This window comes from Hippoglossus stenolepis, chromosome 4, assembly GCF_022539355.2.
Source record: "Hippoglossus stenolepis isolate QCI-W04-F060 chromosome 4, HSTE1.2, whole genome shotgun sequence".
Classification (NCBI taxonomy): Eukaryota; Metazoa; Chordata; class Actinopteri; order Pleuronectiformes; family Pleuronectidae; genus Hippoglossus; species Hippoglossus stenolepis.
The window spans coordinates 16,527,031-16,551,200 of NC_061486.1; the positions used below are offsets into that span (position 1 = coordinate 16,527,031).

Sequence of the window (24,170 nt, forward strand, 5' to 3'; positions counted from 1 at the left end):
CATGGATGAAATGGAAAATTAAAACGTGCAACAAATGAAACAACACAGGTCTGACATATGGAGGGCGATGGCAAGGGAACAACTGACAGAGAGAAAGGAGGAGAGAAACCAGATGCACAGGACAGAAGAAGAGAAACCTGTGACAGGGAGCGAGGGAACCGAGCTGGGAACAAATCTTTGGCTGCCAGTGTAACAGAAGAGAAAGTCACTTCAGTTTTAATTTCCTGCCAGTGGAAGCGAGAACAATATCAAGATTGAAACACAAGTTTCAATGAGTCACTCTTTGTGGGAACTCAGTCGGTTCAGGCTGTTAACATTCATAACATCATTCCCCCATCTCTGCTCTCTGCTCCTCCAGTTTGGGTAATTGCATACGCACACACACAAGCACGCACACACACATGCACGCACACATGCACGCTTACAGACATAAAACGCAGTTAGATGTGCTCACACTAATGCACACATGCACTCACTTCCACACAAACACAGTGTAATGGCACTAATGAGACTGCATGACTAATACATCTTCAGTCCCTTCTTCAGATGAGTGCTTATTATGGTCTGTCAAGGAGATGAGTCAGTCCATGTCATGGTTGCTATGGTGATTAAAGCCTCCAGCACTTATCTTAAGAGCCCGCTGGCTAAAAAAAAACTCTTTAACCCCTTTAACAACACACCTATCAAGATGCAATCACACACACATACAAAGGGACACTTAACACCCTGGCCTCCCTAAGGAGAGAAGTGGACATAACATTCTCCCACAGGGATTATTAGAGAACAGCAACATTATAGATACAATGTGACAAACAAAAAATAAACAGACTCAAAGAGTGGAAAAGCATGTGTACAGTATTTATGCAAGGTAATGGAGAGGGTCACACATGTCGGGCCTCGGTACATTCAAACACTCAGATCACCTCTGGTTGATCATGAGCTCTTCGGGCAGTTTGCTGCCACTGATGTGAAGTTGTTTGGTCTTTCTGGCTCATCACACAGGACATGACAGACCCTGTTGATGTTTCAGATTTGGTACGTGACCGAAACACCTAAAAGAAAAATCAAACTAACCTGTCAAAACAACTTTTAGATTTAGCAAACTTTACCAAAGCTGAGTCAATGTGCAGTCATTTAATTCAGTGGTTGATTATAAAGTGATGTGAGAAGGTCAAATACCACGGTCAAAATATATATATATTTAATCACACACTACAATTGTCTAATGTTTTGCTTTACAATGACCTTCTGTCTGTGTGAAGTCAGTCTGCCAGTACACTCACATGGACCAAAACCACCACCTGATTCTCTCAATCACCAACATAACTCCCAAAATAATACACACTTAGATTGTTTACTCTATTGTGAGCATTGGATTTATATTTCATAAACATATTCATCTTCATCATTTTATCTCATCACTGAAAGATGTAGTGTCACACAAATGCATGTATAAAATGTGACGAATTACAATTGAATTGAAAATAATGTAGAATCTCTGGAAACACCTATTGTTACATTGTGGGATTTTGTTTTGAAGGGCTCTATTGCAAACATTTACACACAATGTGGGCAATTACCTAAAGGCTGTTGATAATAATACACCGTATTCACATGGCGGCCATTTTCCAACTAAGATTTATCCATTGTCCTGTCAGTTAGGGAAGCAATGAAATAAACAGTTTGTTTAATTTCCTATGTTTATAAAGTTGATTTTCAGACATGCACTGAACTCTGGAGATCCTATGGACTTTCTCTGGAGGAGCTGTATGTGTGAACGCTAATGTCCCAGTGAAAGCCGCCAGCAGCAATAGATCCTCCGCTGGACAAAAAGTAAACCAGTCTGCCGGGATTGAAAAAGCTGAGACATACATGTAGAAGACACCAACCAAGATGTCGAGAGAACCTTTGATGATAAGAGCCAGCGCTGGTGTCGATGTGCTGTGAACAAAAACACAGGATCTTTGCAGCAGAACTACTGTTTTTCGTCCTGCCTCTGTGTGCTGCTGTCACCTGAACGCTCTGGAGATTTCAGTGTTGTTGTGAACACGTCGGAGCGGAGAATCTCCTGCTGTGTTGTTCCTGTGTGAAACTCCGGAGCCAATTCTGCGGACAACCTCTGGAGGTCATGTCTGAGAGCGGTTATTCTAAGTTGTGTTTGTGAGCTTTGGAACTGGCACAACTAAAGTCATCATTAGTCAAAAGTCAAAGTCAACTTTATTGTCAGTTTTGCCATATGAGTATAAAATGCTGCTTCTCTCTGATCCCCGGTGTAAAGCTATAAGTAGACAGAACATATAAGTACGCAAAAACAATCATATAACTATGCAACATATTAAGTACTCAAAACATAGTACACAGTATGACATAGTATGCAGTCATAAGGCACATGATGGATAGGATGAGAGTAGTGCAAACCAGAAAAATGGATTGAGAGAGCAAAAAAATACTTTTAACTTTTTGGGAAGTAATGTAATCATTGCAGTCTTTGCTTATTGAGATGAAGGGGCTAGAGATCTGTTGACGGTGGTAGTGGGGGGTGGGGGAATTATTATGATTATGAGTAAGGGATAGTAGGTTATATGACCAAAACTAAGTAAAACAAAACAGGTTAAAAAAGACACAGCAACATATTTTGAAAATATCAGTTTCAATAACTAAAATAGATACGTATGCTAAATATACTTACAATATTTGTATCTAATAATTTATTTCTCTATTTTTACCATTTTTTGAAAATATAGAAAAATATCAATGAAGTGACAATAATGTTGCCGTAAATAAATACAGGACACTTTTTTTTATTTATCACAGACAAGTAATAGTTTGAAATAAAAGTATTTTCCTCTAATGTCTCAATAATCTGCTCCATATCTTTCCCTTCATCTACTGCGCATGCGTAACTTCCCACTCTCAGCTGACACGGTCACATGACACGAAGGGAAACGAAACCAAAAAGCAGAGAGACGGTGAGAACAAGATGGTTCAGTGTCCTGTGCGTCCGTGACCGCTCGGGATAGCTCATCGGAGCAGACTGTTTATAAGCTGCTCATAGCGAGAGGAGAGTGAATACTACATGAGATTATATATAAGATATATGTACATGAGAACAACATATAATAATAAACTTCCAGAGTGTTGCTTTATGTTGCGTGGACTTTAGCTAGCCAGCGAAAATGTTAGCTAACTGAGCGCATGCGCGTGGTACTCTTTGTGTTGAGGGACTCATCTTGAAGTGCGGCTCTTTGTTCAAAGTTAAGCAAGGGACAGGCACAGTTCCACAGGCGAGTCAGAGACATTTTACTTTAAAGTTTTTATTTGGAGACGCAGGTTTAGTTGCGCAGCTCTTTAGCTTCGTGTGTGTGTGTGCTAGCAGGTAAGCTAGCTGTGTGTGAGACGATGAGGCTGTGCGCCGTGCTCGTGTGTGTGTGTCTGCTCTGGGCTGAAGGCTCCAGGGGAGACACACCTGCCAACTGCACCTACGAGGAGCTGCTGGGGACCTGGGTGTTCCAGGTGTCCAGAGGAGGACACGACAACACCGTCAACTGCTCCGCTCAGGGTAAACACAGCCAGGTTGTTCTCATGCCTGTGGGGACAGACTGCACTATACTCTGGCTACAGACTGAACTGTACTCTGGTTACAGACTGAACTGTACTCTGGTTTCAGACTGAAGCGTACGATAAGCCAGACTGAACTACCTGCAGATACTATCACAGACTGAACTGTACTCTGGTTACAGACTGCACTTGGTACCTGTTCTATACTCTGGTTTCAGACTACACTACAATTGGTTTACTACATCAATCTGGTTACAGACTGCACTATACTCTGGTTACAGACTGAACTATACTCTGGTTTCAGACTACACTATACTCTGGTTTCAGACTGCACTATACTCTGGCTACAGACTGCACTATACTCTGGTTACAGACTGAACTATACTCTGGTTTCAGACTACACTACAATCTGGTTACAGACTGCACTATAGACTACACTATACTCTGGTTTCAGACTGCACTATAGACTACACTATACTCTGGTTTCAGACTACACTATACTCTGGTTATAGACTACACTATACTCTGTTTTCAGACTACACTATACTCTGGTTACAGACTGCACTACAAGTGTTTTTGTCTTACACTTTGTAACAGCTTTATGTGTATGTATGTACTCACTTGTATTCTCTGGTGTTCCTCCTCAGCCACAGGGGAGAGCTCCGTGACCGTGACCCTGGAAAAACTGTCTGTGGCCACGGACGAACTTGGGAACACCGGCTTCTTCACCCTCATCTACAACCAGGGATTTGAAGTGGTCATCAATGGCTACAAATGGTTCGCCTTCTTTAAGGTAAAATATGAGTCGACTCAATTCATCAATATGAGATATCTTTTCTTTTTTGTTTGTCATCTCTTGGCTGCTGCTGCTTACTGAAAACGCTCGCTGCACATGACTTAAAATCCTTATGTAGGTCACATTAGTGACCTACATAAGGATCACCGCTCATCCTCCTTGAGTTGTAGCCCAATCGATCACTTAATGTAGTCAAAGTTCAACTGATTGGAAATAAAGGAAGTTGTGCTGTGTCGTGACATTTAAGGTTTTAGTTTCACTAACACTCACTTTTCTCTCCTCTCACGATGTGACTGCATCTCCAAGAGTACTAAGAGAACTCTAAGAGAAATTGAATGTGAATATGCACTAAAATCATATTTTATCTTCCACTCGTGTCACTTCTCCTCACTCACATGACACTGACTTAAGGGAAGTGTCATCGCTCATCTGTCTTCAAACCTGTGTTCGTGGTTTATCCTCGTCTAGTTCAACTTCCCCATTCACTGGACTTTATTTAGCCTAGTCGAGAAATATGAAGAAATCAGCACGGTTTGTTTGCTTTGTGCAGAAACTTAAGCAAAACTTATAAATCAAATATTTTTCCGGATAATGTCCTGGAAATATCTTCTTATATGTAGAAATGTGATGTTTATTCTTGTAAAGGTTTTTTTCTTAAAGGCTAAAGATTTGATTTGAAATGACATGCCTGAGTTGTATGTTGGTCAGTCTGAGGAAGAGCCTTCACTACGGCAAATACATATTTTCACAGGAGCTTCTAAGTGTAGATATGTTCTCCTTTTTCCAAATATTCTGCAATTAATTGTTTATTCAGCATCTATCAATAACAATTCTTATTTCTGTATTTGCGTATTGTTCTCATATTTTGGCTTTGACTTGCATATTGGACCATCTAATCTGTTTCTGTCCATACACTTTCAGTACTCTGAGGAGGGCTCTACAGTCACCAGCTACTGTGACCAGACCCTGCCAGGGTGGGTCCATGATGTCCTGGGAAACAACTGGGCTTGTTTTGTAGGAAAGAAGGTGAAACCAGTGCCACACCGTGTAGATTATAAACCACTTTTCAGCAGCAGGTATGTATATTATAGCTTGGTACATCACTAAAATGCAAAGTAGAGAAATTTAACCCCAACATTTGTTTTTGGGTTAAATTAGACATTGTTGGGAGCAAAAAATTGTTAGTGAAATGTCCTTGTTTCTTGTACACAGGCTTAAGATGCTCCTCATAAACATTAAGTGCATTTTCCTGTTCCGTGCCCTGCTGGAAAAAGACTCAATAGTTGCAAGCAATAGTTTGCATGGAAATTAGTCATCAAGCCAGGAACAGTCAGAACGTCTCCACATCCTCACACTTCAGACCGCATCATGCTGTGTTTTACTCACATATGATGAGCTCACAAGTACCACTGAAACATTTATACTTCAATGTATTAAACCCGAAGGGAACATGTTCTTCTAGTATGAATCTTTGTGATATTTTTGCACCTGTGGAAGTGATTTACTCTGGTATTAAAATAAGTGGATTTAAAATGGCAACGCTCCCATCCAGGCTGCAGTTGCTTGTCATCTCTTGGCTGCACTGTGGTGATTTGGGGTCTGTTTAGTCTTTTAGTCTGGATGAAAAGGACATGTATTGTGTTGGCAGTTGTACTATAGTAGCTTTCCTATGAACTTTGAGTTAGATACAGTTTTTACTGGAACAATCTACAGCACTTGGCAACAGCCTGAAACTGCCTTATAAAGCTGTTCATGACATCAGTTTGAACAAATGGAAAATGTCTTTGCAAAGCTTTATCATCCAAGTCGACACACCGAAGTTGTAATTCACAGAGGACCTGACTCAATCTTATTTAAAGACTAAACCATTTACACTGTGTAACAGTGGTGCAGATATTAATAAGGATGTATATTAATATTTGAATGAAATGTTGGTTCAGCAGAAAGGGAAGCCAGTTTCACTTGGTGGGAAAAACTAACAACAACATATGACGTTTGCATTACACTGTCGCATACAGTACTACTCCAATACATTTTACTTGTAGTACTGGCAGTAAACTTTAAGGTAGGGTTGGTAAGTTGTTTCTGAAACACTTTTTATCTCATTCACTGGCGAACGTGACCTGCCTGCCTGTGTGCAGCCTGCCCATGCTCTCACTGCGCATGACCAGAGTATTCAACCAGGGAGACATGCACTGCTGAAGCAGAGAGTGCAGCCAGAAGTAAGCAAGGGAGTCACAGAAAGGTCGGCTTCTACCAGTTGTCAGGAGGTGCGCATTCATGTGGTTTTTGGGGCATAGCTTTGATGACGGTCGATGGGAGGGGCTTGGTTGCTCTCACTATCTTTTCCAGTATTACCAACCCAAGCTTAAAGGTTCAGTGTGTAGAATTTCATGACGTCTAGTGGTGAAGTTTCATGTTGCAGCTGATTACCCCTCACCTCACCCTCTCCTTCGAACACGAACAGTTGTCATAAATACTCAAAAGATGTTCAGTTTGTCCAGTCTGGGCTACTATAAAAACATGGCGGCCTCCGTAGAGAGGACCCTCTCCTGATGGAGCTCATTCTAGGGTGAAGAAAACAACAATTCGTACAATTTAGATGATTGCACACTATTGAAAACATCACTATGATTATTTTATATTCATTTTCTGCCAATAAATCCCTTTCACCTAAATCGTACACACTGGACCTTTTTAAACAGGAGTTGGAAATGAAAACCTCCAACTATATAATGCAGTCCAACATAACAGCAGCACAGTAACACAAGGCCACAAATGTACCATCAATAAAAACAAACAAGGTTTTTTTTCATTGTGTAGCAACTGTATAGTGTTATTAAAATGACCGGTATGTGTATTTTGTCAAGGCTGTACATGTTAAACAACCAACATCTGGAATATACTGTGTCAAACTCAACAGCAATTGCTTGCAATGTGTCTTTCTTATTTGTTTGTTGTTGGGCACACAATCCCCCTCACGTGTGACATACACCCTGCAGGCTGCTCCAGAAACCGTACAAAAACAACATGGACTTCATTGATTCCATCAATTCAGTTCAGAGTTCTTGGAAGGCTGTGGCCTACTCGGAGCACGAGACATTCACTCTTCAGGAACTGCACCGCAGAGCTGGGGGACCCGCCTCCCGTGTCCCCATGTGAGTATTTACTTGCCCTGAAGCCTCTCATGTGTCATGAAGGATTAACTATACAAATGTACATAAATGAGTCATTTGTGCTTCTAAAAATTACAATTATCTCCAAGAATCATGCTGGGCTCCTTCCTGGTGAGTTGGTTTGGAGGTTTGAGAAACTGCTTTTCTGTGCCTTTTTTTTAATACTAATAAAAAACTATAATATGCCCTCTCATATCTTATAATAGAATGTGTGTTGGTTCAGTTGCAATTTTTTGCACCACTGCTCATTCTGTGCAAAACAAACCAATACTTTGAGAAAGATCAAGATAAGGCTCACGAGTTAAAATCCTCACATAACACCAGTGCTAATGGATTCATGTTACTAATGGTGCAACTAGAGAATTTGATTTTATAAGGTTTTCTGTAAAACTATCTTTCGCAAAATGTCTGACGTAAAATATCCTCGTGCTCAAATGAGATTCTTTTTATAATCACTTTTATCACTAGGCGTGTTCACCCCATGCCTGTGAGAGCTGGTGTTGCCAAGATGGCTGCAGGTCTTCCTGAGCACTTTGATTGGAGAAACGTTGGCGGTGTAAACTTCGTCAGCCCCGTGCGAAACCAAGGTAATGTTCAAATGCTGTCCAACCGAAATCTTGAAACTGTATTTTACGTCTGGACACATGATGAAAGGATTATAAATTGAAAGATTCAGAAACAGTAAGAATGAGAAGACTTGTAGAATCAGAGAAAGCCAAACCTTTCTACTCTCACATTTGTCTGTAAAGGCAGAGACTGAACAGCAGCTCGCCAGCTACTTGGCTTCCCTCCGGGCAGGCCTTGCTCTGCTTTCTGCTCTCCTGTGTTTCTGCACAGCCTAGTGTGTGAGCGGAGAGATTATGTGTGCTGAGCAGTGCGAGTGTCTGAGAGGGCCTCTGTAGAGCCGGGTTTAAGGATCTGGAGAGAGCTGAAGTGTTTCAATAGAAGCCCTCTAAGCCACTGTACCGTTATTTTCTGCACTCCTTAGAATCAGGTGAATTTCTTTGGTTCCATTTCACTTCACAAACATTGGTCAGATTGAGGATAAATGGGTCTTTCCCGTGCTGAATTTAAAGGGAAGATGCAGGTGTAGATGTCTGTTATTTTCAAAATAAATGCTCTATCATAAATCTTTCTGTGTGGAGTTTGCATGTTTTCCCAGTGTTTGTGTGGGTTTCTGGCTACTCCTGCTTCCTCCCACCGTCCAAAGACATGACGATTGGGTTTGGGTTTTAGTTTTTTTTATTTGTCCTACTAGCACAGATCTTTCCCTTATAAGAATTGTTGTTACACCTTATTACTCTTAATAAGGTCAGGGACCCAGATAAAAACTGAACCACGCTGCAAATCCCAACAGCATATTTGAAACACTTCATAATGTAATGCAATCTAGTACAACACCACGAGTTACAGCCTCAGAGATTTGACTTCTAGTCGATAAAATCCAAACCCAGCATTAGTTGGGTTTATTCCAGCGCTGTTGTGTTGCACAGTTGTGATTTTTGACTTCAGTGTAAATCTCTCTGTTTTGTTGCAGCATCATGTGGCAGCTGCTACTCCTTCGCCGCCATGGGGATGTTAGAGGCTCGCATCCGAATCCAAACCAACAACAGTGAGACCACCATCCTCAGTCCGCAGCAAGTGGTCTCCTGCTCTAAATATTCTCAAGGTAAATGACACTCATATCACTTCATTTGAATCATCTAATGCCAAATGCTGCAGATATGAACTTGGCAGCAGTTAGAGAAATTAAATGAGAAAATGATGTATGAAGAAAACTCATAACTACCTTCCCCTCTAATGATGACTTTAGAAAGTCAAGTGTTTCATGTCTGACTCACCGGATGTAGACTGTGGGTATGAGTCTACCAGTGGGCGCCTGGGTCAGACGGCATTTTTCTCCCATTCCACTTCCAGCCTGTCACTATTTTCATAATCCGGAAAACAACATCTCTGCTAAAGTGACCTACACAATAAAATGTTGTTAAAAAGCTGTAAGGAAAAACAGTTTCATTTAGAAGCAGGAAGTGGGTAAGCTAACAAGAATATATGACATGTGCATTACTTTGTCCCATACAGCACTGCTACAATACATGTTGCTTCTAATACAGGCAATTAACTCAACAGGAGCTGGTAAAGAAAAGAGCAAACCTTTACCTATATAATGCAGTCCAATGCAACAGCAGCAGCACAGTCAAACAAGACAATCAATCTTGTTTGTAATAAAACGAGTACAATCTTCACAAGGTTGTTTTATTGATGTGCTACTATACAATTTGATTTAAATGTCAAATAGGCTGTACATGTTACCAACTATCACTTGTAATATACTGTGTTTAACTCGGGTGCAATTGCTTTCAATGTGTCTGTCTGTCATTTGTTTCTTGGGCACACAATCCCCCCTTTTTAAAACAAAACAAAAAAAAAACCTGTGTGGCCCACACCCTGCAGGCTGCTCCAGAAACTGTACAAAAACCACCCGCTGTTCCCTACTCGGATGCCAAATGCTCATTATATGATATGAACTGAGCAGCAGTTATACAGTTTAAATGAGGCTGTGACGTATGTAGAATCCGCTGAACTGCCTTCCTCCCTAATCATAAAGGGTCATCTTAGAAAGTCAAGTGTTTCATGTCTGACTCACCGACTGTGGGTATGCTGACAAACTCCCAGCTAGCAAGCTAAGAAGTGTTTGTATCATGAAATTGAAAAGCAACTACGTACAGCCAACAGCCTGAGAAACCATGTGGGTCTTTTGTTTAACCTTAAATATGTCTATGGAGGGGGAGCAATTCATTGATAAAGGTTCACTTTTCCAATTGTGACATTTATGGTCTCCCATGTGCAAATGTTCCAACTTAACAATTTGTGCCCCCACCCACATTTTGCAGGTCATTTTGCGTTCTGTGTTAAGCGCAGCCTAAGACGACTGAAACTGGTTAAAGAAATGCAAACAAGCCAGCCTTTTTTTTCTTGATAGCAGAATTGTAACCATACTCCACAGTGCTGACACAACACTGTAGAATCTGGTTATGTGAGACTTATCAGATTGAGGTGTTTCTCAACTGCCCTGATTTAGAGCATTTTCACTCCATTATTGTGAAGAGCCCTGAAGCCTCCTTTTACTTTTTCCATCTTGGGCCTCATACTTTCTTTTCCTTTCTCTTTTGTCCCCACTGACACATGTAAAGCGTCCTTGGATCTCTTGAAAGGCGCTTTATAAATTCAAGCTATTATTATTATGATTAATATTATTAAGAGATTTCACCCTGTGAGAACGTCATGACAACCTCTGAAAATATTACAAACCACATCTAACGTTGATCTCCTCTTTTTTAGGGTGTGACGGTGGGTTCCCATACCTGATCGGGAAGTATGCGCAGGATTTCGGCCTGGTGGACGAGTCCTGCTTTCCGTACGTTGCAAAGGACAGTCCGTGTGACGTTCCTAAAAACTGCGTCCATGCTTACGCGGCAGAGTACTACTACGTTGGTGGGTTTTATGGCGGCTGCAGTGAGATGGCCATGATGTTGGACCTGGTCAAGAATGGACCCATGGCCGTGGCCTTTGAGGTGAAACACCTGCTCATATGCACATGCCATCTGTCAGTGTTCTATTCTCATAAATGTGATATTTCAGAGACGCATCGAGGAAATGTCTTCAAATTTGGCACAAATGTTCACATCACCTCAAAAATGAACTGATTAGATTTTGGTGGTCAAAGGTGAAGGTCGTTGTGACATCACTAAAGGTTTTTGGCCATAAATCAAGAGTTTATAAGCTAATTATGATGCAATTTAACACAAATATCTAATAGGATAAAATGAGGTGAGGAGATTTTATACCCAAACAGTCAAAAGTCATCTTCACTTTGACATCACAATGTTCTTGGAGAACACTTTAATGGCCTTGTACTTAGCATTAAGCTCATGTGCAGGTGGGGAGAGTAGGATCAATTCCTCCACCAAGGAGGTCATGTTTTCACCCCTGTCCATTTATTGGTTGGTTGGTGGTTGTTTGTGAACAAGATGACCCAAAAACTACTGCACAGACCGCACATTTTTCAACAGTGATTTGCCAGGGAATAACATCTGGCATATTTAGAGGACTGCTCTCTATGCGTGTGTACAGTTTGATTGAATTTAGGAGGACTGTTGGGCCTTGGCAGAGACGTTGTGCTCTACTTAGTGCCATTGTAATTTGATCTGGCACTTGACTGATTGGTAGAGGCATTCAACCATGAGGTAGTAATTGTAGTTGTTTATGAAATATCTTATGTACATAATCCTTTACATCTCCACTGACCTTAATGCAAACTAAAACAACTAAATGAATAAAAAGTAAATTGTGGTTTCTTTCTCAGGTCTACTCTGACTTCATGAACTACAAGGAGGGCATCTACCACCACACAGGCCTCTCAGACCGCTTCAATCCCTTCGAGCTGACCAACCACGCTGTGCTGTTGGTGGGATTCGGCCGCTGCCACAAGACCGGGCAGAAGTTCTGGATTGTGAAGAACAGCTGGGGCACTGGCTGGGGCGAGGACGGCTACTTCCGAATCCGCCGCGGAAGTAACGAGTGCGCCATCGAGAGCATCGCAGTGGCAGCCAAACCAATCCCCAAACTGTAGACGCAGTAAAGTCAGGACGGGAGGAGTGTGGGTCCTGAAGAGGGCTCTCAGTAGCACAACTTTCTTGATCTGTTTTTAACGTGTTCTCCAGGGGCTGAAAATTTTATGCAAAATCTGTTACTTTTCAAATTAGATGACATCATACAGCAAAATGTCACATTTCCCTAATCCAACACGCAGATGTCAAGGGCTACAGTGCATAAAACTGCTAAACCTTTTAAATGAAAATACATGGATTTTAGATTTAATGCCAAAAGTCATCATGACGATGAAATATCAAAGTGAAATAATCATCGCGAAACCAAAATTTTAATATGATTGTTTAAAGACTTTTAAGCCTGATTATTCTTTAGTCAAGTGTCGCATATTTAAATGTTGACATTAGTGGATCCAAATGATTTAATTGGAGGTTCTATCTTGACTGATCGGAGCCTGAAATATAGTTTCTGGTTTTTATAAACCCGGGCTTTACTTGCAGAGCAGCTCTGCTTTTTCTGGGAAGCTAGGGTTTCTGGGAATAACATGTAAAAAACAAAAGACAAGACAAAGTATTATGCTGTGAAAGCTATATTTGGTTAGAGTTGGTATTAGGGACACCAACGCTTCTGTTTTATGGTTGATTTTTTAAGTATTGATGCATGCAGGTCGCTGCCTTTTTGTTTTCACTTTTGCACAATCGCTCAATCGCTGCCAATCGATGATTTAATTCAAGCTGTAACTGCCGACACAAACTTGGAATCAATGTAATCAATGGATTGGTACATACTGTGACGAATCATAAAAGGGTAGAACATATCACTTTAAAATTCAAAGGGAATTCCCAAATGAGAGGTCGATATTTGTGTTTGTCTGTCACGTGCAGGACCTTGTTTGTTAGTCTCAGGGAAGCTCAGGGGAGAACTGTAATATCTTCAACCCTTGTGGAACATCTAAAAGGCATTTCATGATAAAGGGATTCAACTGGTGGTAGTGCCTTCGATTCTGCCTTTCTTTTACCCTTGTTTTATTGAAAGCATGTGTTTTACATTGTATCGTGAGATTTGCACTGATGGAATAAAAGCATTTCGTGAATGTTTGGTTTTGGGATTTTATTCAATGTCATTTTGTGTATCGGGCAATCGTTTTTTACTCAATGGCAAATACTCACACCAACTTGCTATAATAAAAACCAAAATGCACCATGAAATGATTAAAAAAACGCAAAGGGGAGAGAAACAATAAAAAATGTGGCGAATGAATGGTGTCCAGAAAGTGTATCGCAATGGCTCTTTTTAATGTGAGTCAATGCAACAGTTTCATATTTAAATTGATCAATGGTAAGTACATTATTTAAGATATGCTATTAGGTGGACTTGTTATTGAATTATAAATACTTGAGTATTTCCATGTAATGCTACTGTAAAATATTCAGCATTTTACTCTTATTTGTCTGACAGCAAATGTACAAATTCTATATTTTTACACAAAACAACATGATCTCACAAACTATCGTTTTTAGTGATGTAACCAAACATTTCATAAAATGTCTTCCTCATCCAGCTACAGCATCAAACCTGTGAAAATGCGAACACTGTGCTGACAAATCTTTTTTTTATTCTTAATTCCAGACTTTTACGCGCGGACTCGGGCAGCTCCCCGGAGTGAGTCACAAGGTCCAGAGACGTCTGTGTTCCACTTCCCTGTGTGGACCAGGGCGTACCTCGCCTCCCCTCCTCACCACCCACTCACACTCCACTTCCCTCTGCGCTGCCCTGTGCTTTCTCCCCCCTTTCATCCTCCTCTCCGGTGGATTCATGCTCAGCTCTCGCCCTCCTCGGTCGCCATGCAGAACAACCACCACAAGGAGCACCTCTATAAGATTCTTGTGATAGGGGACCTCGGGGTCGGCAAGACCAGCATCATCAAGCGGTATGTCCACCACAACTTCAGCCCCAACTACCGAGCCACCATCGGCGTGGACTTCGCCCTCAAAGTCCTCAACTGGGACCAGGAGACGGTGCGCCTTCAGCTGTGGGACATCGCAGGTACGGTCCCGACTTTTACGCACGGCTCACGTGGAAAAAGCAGACAAACAAGAGGAAAAACAAACGTGTAGAAGTTGAGGAAATATGATGAGAAATTTAAAATTCTCAACACGAAGTTAGTTTGTGTGATTTACTATTGTGTGACTCAAACTTTACGCACGTTTTTGAAGCCAGACTCAGCCTTGGAGAACAGTAAAAGAACAAATACCCTATGTATAAGACATTTGTAGCATTTCTATTCTATTGTGATAGAACATACTGGTCAAAAAGGATGGATTACTTTATGGGACAAGTAAAAAAAAAAAAAATCTTTAAATGAAATTGGACATCCCTTTGGTAGTAAATTAAATCAAGGGACTTTGTTGAAAATTCCCTATTAAGTTCAAATTAACTGAAGGCTACATTTTCAAATGAGGTATATTAGATAACGGTCACGGTGGAAATCACGTTTAGATTTCGATCACTACTGAATGATTGTGCTTCACAATCACAGTGAAAACTATTACAATGAAATCCACTTTTGCATTTCACTCAAAGTTTGAGTCAAAGCTTTCCCAATAAAAACTAAAATATTTATCATAGCTCCACCGCTCAAATGAAAACCATATTCTTTCTTTATTCTTCCAGGGAAGGTAATACATTATTTCATCTCAGAGTGTGTGTGTGTGTGTGTGTGTGTGTGTGTGTGTGTGTGTGTGTTGTGTGTTTGTGTGTGTGTGTGTGTGTGTGTGTGTGTTGTGTGTGTGAGAGGCCTGAGAATAAAAACTCACATTAAACTCATACTTTCTGAAGTCTTAGTGTTTGAGGTTAGAATTATAAAGAAGAGTGATCCCAAAGAAAATATAAATATGTAATTTCTCCATTTCCATACAACCATGATGTTACGGGCTATCCAAGGTTGGTGTTTCTCATCTGTACCAGCTGACCCGTTACTCAACCCACATCCTTTGGGCACACATTTCTACAATTACACGCTTCCTTTCAAATTACATTCCCAAGGAAACCAGAATCACGATCACATACTCTATAATACTGAATTATTATATATTCTATATTTTGTTGAAAATATATACAACCTATACCTAACTTTTATTTACAAACTGTATTTACAGACATCTGTGGATATAAAATCTAATTCATTCATGTATTAACTATTAAGTAATTTAGTCATGTAATTAGCCTTATTTCATATTTTGAGAGCTGCATGACCTCATGACAGATCACTATGACACCACATGATGGATCACCATGATACCACATGACATAAGAGAGTAGCCATGGCAACAGCCTGCCACATCATTATTATTTTTAGTGTAAATCACTGTAAAAAAAAAATGTCGTAACATAAATTAAAATATCCAAATTGTGCCAGATGACAACACACAAATCTCACTTTACCTAAATTTACACCACCGAGTAATTCGAGCACACTACCATCCAATTATATATCCATACATACAATTATACACTATGTATAATAATACACTAAGTACAATAAAAACAGTAATTCAGTCTTGAACCTTTTGGTACCACTAATTACCTCTCCATCCTTTCACACTGAGCAGCATGTCCTTCTCTGTCTGTAGGATCTGTGCGATACCCTGAGCTCTTTTGAAATGTTATTCTATTTCCTTGTTTGATCAGTAGATAGAAATTAGAGAAATTGTCATGTTCCTTCCTCATGAGTAGAATTCTTTGATTGGGGCAGGGCGAGCGCAGACGTCACGGGTTTACACAGACATTCGACTGTGATGCTGTTGGGTACGATAAAAAAAGCTAAAGGCTGCAGCGCTTTCGTCTCACATGAGTGTCGGCTGAGGGTTAGAAGAATTCTCTGACCCGCTGCTCTCTCCCCTCCTGTGCTCCCTCACCAGCGAGCGCAAGCAGTCATGTGTCTCAAACTCATGTGAGGGAGATTTGAGTCCCAAGCTCTTGTGTACAGAAAGCTTCTATTGTGATGTGAGGATGAGTGTCTCCCTCAGAGGAAACTTCTGCAGGTCCTGTAGAGTACGTGCTCCCTGCGTGGGCCCTGAAGTTAGAGAAGTCCTATGGGGCTGAAAACGTCAATTGTAGTTCTGAATTATTTAGGATTAACTCTACCCACTACAGAATCATAAAGAAAGAGCCTGTGAAGATTTTGTCTCATAAAAAATATGTCCCTTTTAAAATGAATACGTTTGAATCTATGAGACCCAACCAAAGACTGACTGTTCTTCACCCAGCGCTGCTGTGAGCTTGTTTGAGGATTTGAGGATGGACTGAAGTTTTCTCATGTCACAGATGTAATAAATCACTGACTGCTTTGAAGCATTTCCCAAGACAAATAACAACTTCAACCATTTTATTTTTGTTGGCCATTTTTCTGTGGCCTACAGCGACACAGTGGCCTGTACACGGAGACATGACTGAGTTATACTGCTATCATTACTTTTGAAATCCCATAGATGTGCTGTGCACGTTGAGCTGTGGGACTCATGTGGCTTCAGAACATTCAGACACAATATCAAGATGAACTGCAGATGTTTGGGGCATTAACGCTACTTTATCTCAACTGAGTTTTCTTCCAAAGTTAAAAGTTTTCTCACTGGTTTAAAGTGGGCAATGCTCAGTTTGAATGGATGATATCACATATTTGTGTGCACCAGTCTGCAGTAAGCAACGTGGAATCAAATTCTAGTAAGAGTTGTGGGGTTTAGTTGAGTTTTTCTATTAGCCAAACACATAACTAGTAACACCTATGGGTTTCTTTTTCTTTTTCTGAACTTTAACTTATATTATTGCTTATTTCATTATATATATATATATATATATATACTGTAAGGGTTGCAGGTGGGGGGCTGGGATCCAATCCCAGCTGACATTGGGCGAGAGGTGGGGTACACCCTGGTCGGGTCACCAGCATATCCATCATACACAGACCAACAAATATTCACTCTCACATTCACACCTAAGGTCAATTTAGAGTCTCCAATTAACCCAACTCCAATCTGCATGTCTTTGGCCTGCTGGAGGAAGCCGGAGCACCTAGAGAAAACCCACCAGACATGGAGAGAACATGCAAACCTGCTGTGAGGCGACAGTACCAACCACTGCCTATGTGGCGTCCTCATGGTATATTTGTAATGATATAGAAAAATATTTTAAACACAGGCCGTAAAACATCCTCGAATAATGCATGTGAAAATGAACTTATCAACAAAATAACTTATACAGAAAGGCAGGAACAGTTTTTTCACTTGGTGTATGATGATACTATAGTGATATGTGTTGTAATATAATACAGGTTCTGCCCATGATGCTGTAAGTCCTCGAACCAGACACACATCCTCCCAGGTGTTCAGCAGCCGACCCTGTGCTCTCGTCCATATGTGCTGAAGAGCAGGTGAACAGAAAATGAGCACAGTTACATGTAGATTTATATAAACTCCATTTAGTACGATGCAAACTGCATTTGGGAGGAACGCCTTAGAAAATGTCTTTTTATTCTGCAACTATGCAGCTGCTACTGATGGTGGAGTTGTGGATGGTAAAATCCGTGTGGATACAACATTCCAACAGAGCTTATCGAATTAATTTTACCCTGAGGAATTTTTACAGAGAAGAACTTCACAGACACGCACACACACGCACACGCACGCACGCACGCACGCACGCACGCACGCACGCACGCACGCACGCACACACACACACACACACACACACACACACACTACAGATACCTCTCACCTCATCAAATCCTGCCTCTATCTCCCTCTGCATCTTGTGTCTTACTACAGTGCTTTTAACTGTAAAAGCATGAATGAGAGTGTGGAGGTTATAGACGAGGTGAGATATGTAAATAATGTGTCCACGATGGCACATATCAGACAGGAGTGTGATAAACTAAGTAAATTGAATGACTTGTGTAAGAGTTTGTGTCTGATTGCTGAAATGACACTGCATTTCTTTTATCTTCCTGAGTGGCATCATGCAGGTGATCTATGTGCACGGAACTAAATGGAAACAAAACATACTGAACATGCATCAATGAAGCTATGCATTTAATACCATTTTTGTGTGTGCATGTGTACGTGTGTGTGTGTCTTCCAGGTCAGGAGAGGTTTGGCAACATGACTCGTGTGTACTACCGTGAGGCCATGGGCGCCTTCATTGTGTTCGACGTCACCAGGCCCGCCTCCTTCGAGGCCGTGGCAAAATGGAAGGAGGACTTGGATTCCAAACTGACACTTGCCAATGGGAAGAATGTAGCCACTGTGCTTTTGGCTAATAAATGTGACCAGGGCCGGGACGTGCTCATGAATAACGGAATAAAGATGGAGCAGTTCTGCCAGGAGAACGGCTTTGTGGGATGGTATGAGACATCTGCCAAGGTGAGAACGATGGGACACACACACACACACACACACACACACACACACACACACACACACACACACACACACACACACACACACACACACACAGAAGAAGTCGCTGTGAATACAATGACCGGCCTTCAACAGGAGCTCTGAGGTTTAAGCCCCCATGTCAGCGGGCGTGCCCTCGTTGTGTAAATGTCCTTTAGGAGCAGCTGACTCCTGACCAGCTCCACTGTGTCAGACGGAGCACCTGATCGCCCCGTGGAGATGCCACCACAGACAGAGGCACATTCAGGAGGTGAAGAAATCCTTTAAAAATGCTGAGTGGAACGAGTCCATTTAGTCTTAGTGTATGAATAAAGCCTCAATCATTGAGCTGTGCTGATTTTCCACAGAAGACATTCCTCCCGTGTCATTGAACTGGGGCAGCTGGGAATGTATCAGTCCACAGTTTTCTATTGACTGGCACAGATCCTAAAGGAGTAGTTTGACATTTTTCTTTTGGAAATGTGCTTTTATCATTGTCATGCTTAGAGTTAGATGACAGGATTGTTGCCTCTTTAATGTCCGTCCATAATTACAGAGTTGGAGCCAAGAGCAACTGATCAATTCACTATGAATACAAAGGAATTTAAGTTTAACTAACCAACTTGTTTTGTGCAGGTTAGATAAAATAACTGATGTGACTGATGAATTAACAGATATACCGATTAAGTATGATTATATACTATCTATATTTACATTTTAAAATAAAAATCTAACCAGAAAAGTAGAATATCTATATCTATATATGGGTGGCTCTGAATGTGGATAAATATGAAAACCAATTTCTAAAGACATCCTCATTCCTAAGTAAATAGTACTAAGTATTTAGTAAAGAAATGTAGAGCAGCAAATAGAGCAGATAAATACCTTGAAAAAAATTTAAATAACAAATAATAAACCTTTCACAAAGCCTAAAGGAACTGAAGTTGCAGTATAATGCAGGACTCAGTGACACAGTCAGAAAAGCAGTGAGTGACTTGTGGCTGTGAAATGAGCTGAGGATTCACCCACCTACACACTAACACACTGACACACCAGCACAGGCCCTGATTATAGCAGCTAATGCTGAGCAGGAATCTCACAGTTGGATGAGAAGAAAAGAAAAAAACGACTAAGACGTGCACATAGACACACAAGCACACACGTATACAAACCTATGATACATTTATAAACAGCACAAAAAGGCACTCAGATTTAGCTACAAATGAAACACGCTGAATTTCTATTTGTGAACCCCTGTAAACTTGTGCTAAAGTGCTATATAAATGAAGTTTATTAATTATGGTGCAGTATATAACATGTCATTTTTGTATACACTTTGTTTAGCTCTTTTACACCACATTTTTTGTGATTTTCTTAATGTTAATGAATTGAGACAAACAGAAAATAAACAGTTTGGGATGTCCTTCTAAATACCAAAGATACAAACCAACAATCAGGTGATGAAAATAATTTGCTGTTGTGAAAGAACGATAGGGATGCCATGATAAATTGATGATTCAATCCGATGAAATTGAGGCAGAAAACCAGTAAATTGATTGAGACACACACACACACACACACACACACACACACACACACACACACACACACACACACACACACACACACACACACACACACACACACACACACACACACACACAACCAGTCATCTGACGTTGGACAAATCATAGAATGTCACACAGCTGGAGCTGCTGTGTGAACAAAATCTTGCTGCTCCAGTGACCTGGTGTTCAGGGTGAATGTCCAGAGCTGTCTGCTCTGAGATTTATCTTTGCTTTATAAAAACATCCCATTTGGAAGTGTGCTGCCATCTTCCAACAGCTTCGGCCTATTTGAAACTGTAATGATGAATCAATTTGATGCCGTAAATGTCATATGTACCGATAAGCCACATGAATGCCAGATGAGTCATTTCCAACTTTTATCTAGATGTGCTCCGTGTGCAGAGAAGTGAAGCGGGCCGACTGTAGAGGAGGAGCAGATTTGTTGTTGTTTTATTTTGGTGTAGCACAATCTTTGTCTCCAGATCTGTGCGGTAAGGATGACAGATCACGACACACACAGATGGTTTGTATGTGTGAGAGGTTCAGGGCTCTGCAGACGCCACCATGTCACATCCCACTGAGCACTGTTTGAGCTCTACTGCTCCCGCAGTGGACTTCACATGTTACAAAACTGTGTGTGTGTGTGTGTGTGTGTATGTGAGAGAGAGAGAGAGAGAGAGAGAGAGAGGGAGAAGGGGGAAGTTGATGGCCAGAGAAGATAATAATAATAGGCTGCAATCATTTCATAAAGTTTTCAGTTCAGTTTGTTTCACACACACACACACACACACACACACACACACACACACACACACACACACACACACACACACACACACACACACACACACACACACACACACACACACACACACACACACACACACAGTTGTTCCAGACCATTGTATTTTGTCTTCTCTCACTTGCCTGCCCCCATACTTCCTGTCTGTATCCAATTAAGCCAAAGCTTCTTCAGAATAACTTTTCGTAACGGCATCATAAAAACAACATCAGGAAAAATGTATATTCACAGGGAAATTAAGTGCAGTGCTGCGAAAACATTATGTATAGTTGTTCCTAATTCTCAGCGTGAAAGGAACAGAAAAGAATGAGCAGCACTTCAAGCTTTTATTTCTGTCTTACTTAGTCCAACATAATAATTCTGTTTTCAGTTCTGTTTATTCAAATCAGTAAATGTAGTTTGTTGTCGCAGCTTTTATTCAAAACCAACCACTCAGAAGATGCACTTTTCCTTTTGTTGATTTGCTTTGGAATTATTTATATTATATTTAGAGGCACATAATTGGAAAGTATTGACCTCCGGGTCAACGGCCAGGGACCACCGGGTCAAGAGATGCTTCGCCCTTTATCCCGGAACATCTCCTGGTGGCGGAGCAGTGAACATGGACGTCTCCCTGACACCCCCCGCTGCTAACCTTTCACAGTAGCTGCTGGCTCCCCAAACCTTTGGCCTGGCCTTCTCTGCCTCTTCGCAGAGCTCCCTCTTGCCTTTGTGTAGCTCTTTGCTCTGGTACAAATACAACATGTGGAAGTCATTCTTTATTTGATAGTTTCCCCTGCTCGGAAAGAGGAATCAACAGGTTCATTCTTTTTATGTTAGCCAAAACCATTACAATGTAATCTAAGTGGTTTTGATGCTGTACACGATCTACTGAAGGTTGAATTTGGTTGTTGTTTTGTATTTAGGCTCTAATTCCGTTTCGACGTCTTTGTTTTGATCACAGCACATTTTGTTCTCTCCTTTTCTTCAGAATTTAGAGTAAAGTTATAATTTGTCTGCAGAGACCGCTGACAGCTACTGTGAGGAAACTCGTGCAAAACTAAATTTTCAGTTCGTCTTCACATCATTGCTGCTTGCTGGTGCTTCATCCATCCACTCAGCCTCGTAATGATCCATTTGATTCACTTCCCTGCTCCTTCAGGCCTTTTCCTGCCGCACATGTCTCCATAAAAATGTTTGCATTAATCAATTCTTCCCTCGGTCTTTTTCTACCCGCTCCTTTTCCCAACTCCTCTCTCCAGGAAAACATCAACATCGACGAAGCAGCGAACTGCCTGGTGAAACACATCATCGCCAGCGAGAAAGACCTGCTCCAATCAGAAGTCCCCGACACCATCACCCCGCAGTTAGAGAAGGATAAAGGTGGGACATGCTCGTCCTGCTTCAGATCCCAGTAACAGCTCCTGACAACTGGATGTCCTTTTGTATCTCATTTACACACTAAGTCGAGTTTGTCTGTGAGCAAGAGGCAGAGGAGGAACTGCTTTGGCTTTTTGTGAGGAAGGAGGAAGGTATGGGTGCCAACTTGTCTCCTCTCTGGTTGCCCAGGGTGTGTGTGTGAGTGAGTGAGTGAGTGAGTGAGTGAGTGAGTGTGTGTGTGTGTGTGTGTGTGTGTGTGTGTGTGTGTGTGTGTGTGTGTGTGTGTGTGTGTGTGTGTGTGTGTGTGTGTGTGTGTGTGTGTGTGTGTGTGTGTGTGTGTAGTGTTGGTTGACAAAGAGGCAGCTGGTCTAAGAATTGGATGGATTGAGTCAGAGAGAGAGACAGAAAAGGAGACGGATGCAGCTGTGTGCGCTTGTGAAAAGACAAGGTCACGCTCTGGGCAACTTCAATCCTTGACACTGCCACTTCGGTTACCATGGAGACACATGTAACGTAACACATGCGCGGAAAGATTTCGGAAATCACAGTACATCTGTGATTTGCATGGTGTTAATCTCCATTTATAAACCATGGTAGTCTCCTCCTTTTTTCCTCCCTCCTTCTCCACTCTTCTCTGTCGGGGTGTTTCAAGTCATTCTGACACAAACGTTCATTCCTCAGATTAATCTCAAGCAGTTCAGCCTCGGTCCTGATATCACCACAGTTCTATCACATTGTTTCTTCATTGCATCACATTGCTACGATTTATTTTACATGGTCATTTTTATGGCTCTGTCCTCTGGGGCCAGTCCTGTTTTTTGTAATGTACTGGTGTCTTCAGTAATGTAATGTACAGCAGATTATACTGATGTAATTAAAGTGCCTTATCTGATAATGCCCGTTTTATTTAATGTCTCCAACAGATATATTCACTAATTATTTAATTTATATATGCACTTATAAAGGTATATGTATGATGACTTTCATCACGGAGGTAGAATCCAACTAATTACCATGGTAACCACTTGTATGACAAACTGTTTTTATCAATTTTAGTTAAATTGTTTTATATCAAATTTCTATTTCTTTGTTCAATACATGTCATATTTGTAATTATGGCATGAATGCAGATATATATATATACAAACAAGTACATATTTTATACATTATAATGAGACAGGTTATAGAACCAATGATGTATCCAGTTTTCAACATGTTCATATGAATAAACCACAGCTTTACTGACTGACAGTTTGCATGTGATTTACTTTCAATTACTCTGACTGATAAAACCTCAAGTGGTGTTTAAAGAGATGGTTTACCGAAAAATGAAAATTCACTCATCATCCATCCATCCATCCATCCCTCTCTACCTCCCTCCCTCCTCCCATTCATTCATCCATCCATCCATACCTCCATCCATCTATCCATCTCATCCATCCATCCATCCATCCATCCATCCATCCATCCATCCCTCTCTACCTCCCTCCTTCCATCCATTTATCCATCCATCCGTCCTTACGTACCTCCCTTCCTCCTTCCATCCATCCATCCATGCGTCCATCCCTCTCTACCTCCCTCCCTCCTTCCATCCATTCATCCCTCCCTCCCTCCCTCCCTCCTTCCTTCCATCCATTCATTCATTCATTCATCCATTCATCCATTCATCCCTTCATCCATTCATCCATTCATCCATTCATCCCTCCCTACCTCCCTCCTTCCATCCACCTCTTCCTCCCTCCATCCATCCATGGAGTGCGTCACCTGACTTCTTTTTACGCACCCATCATAATAACTACAGCCACTCGAGGTTGTCTAACAATAAAACCACTATGGGCCATAGTAAGCTGTTTGTACAGACGACCTAATGGG

General features: G+C 41.2%; 2 protein-coding genes across 2 annotated transcripts; both read left to right on the forward strand.

Moving 5' to 3' along the window:
- The first annotated feature begins 3,223 nt into the window (after positions 1-3,223).
- ctsc (cathepsin C) lies at positions 3,224-13,231 on the forward strand. Its single transcript, XM_035154510.2, has 8 exons — positions 3,224-3,559; positions 4,206-4,351; positions 5,276-5,430; positions 7,357-7,512; positions 7,999-8,117; positions 9,068-9,199; positions 10,870-11,102; positions 11,894-13,231. The coding sequence occupies exons 1-8, from the start codon at positions 3,400-3,402 to the stop codon at positions 12,158-12,160; spliced, it is 1,368 nt and encodes a 455-aa protein (XP_035010401.1). The 5' UTR covers positions 3,224-3,399; the 3' UTR covers positions 12,161-13,231.
- A 595-nt stretch (positions 13,232-13,826) lies between these two features.
- rab38a (RAB38a, member RAS oncogene family) lies at positions 13,827-23,544 on the forward strand. Its single transcript, XM_035154511.2, has 3 exons — positions 13,827-14,184; positions 18,274-18,554; positions 22,181-23,544. The coding sequence occupies exons 1-3, from the start codon at positions 13,983-13,985 to the stop codon at positions 22,334-22,336; spliced, it is 639 nt and encodes a 212-aa protein (XP_035010402.1). The 5' UTR covers positions 13,827-13,982; the 3' UTR covers positions 22,337-23,544.
- The last annotated feature ends 626 nt before the right edge of the window (positions 23,545-24,170 follow it).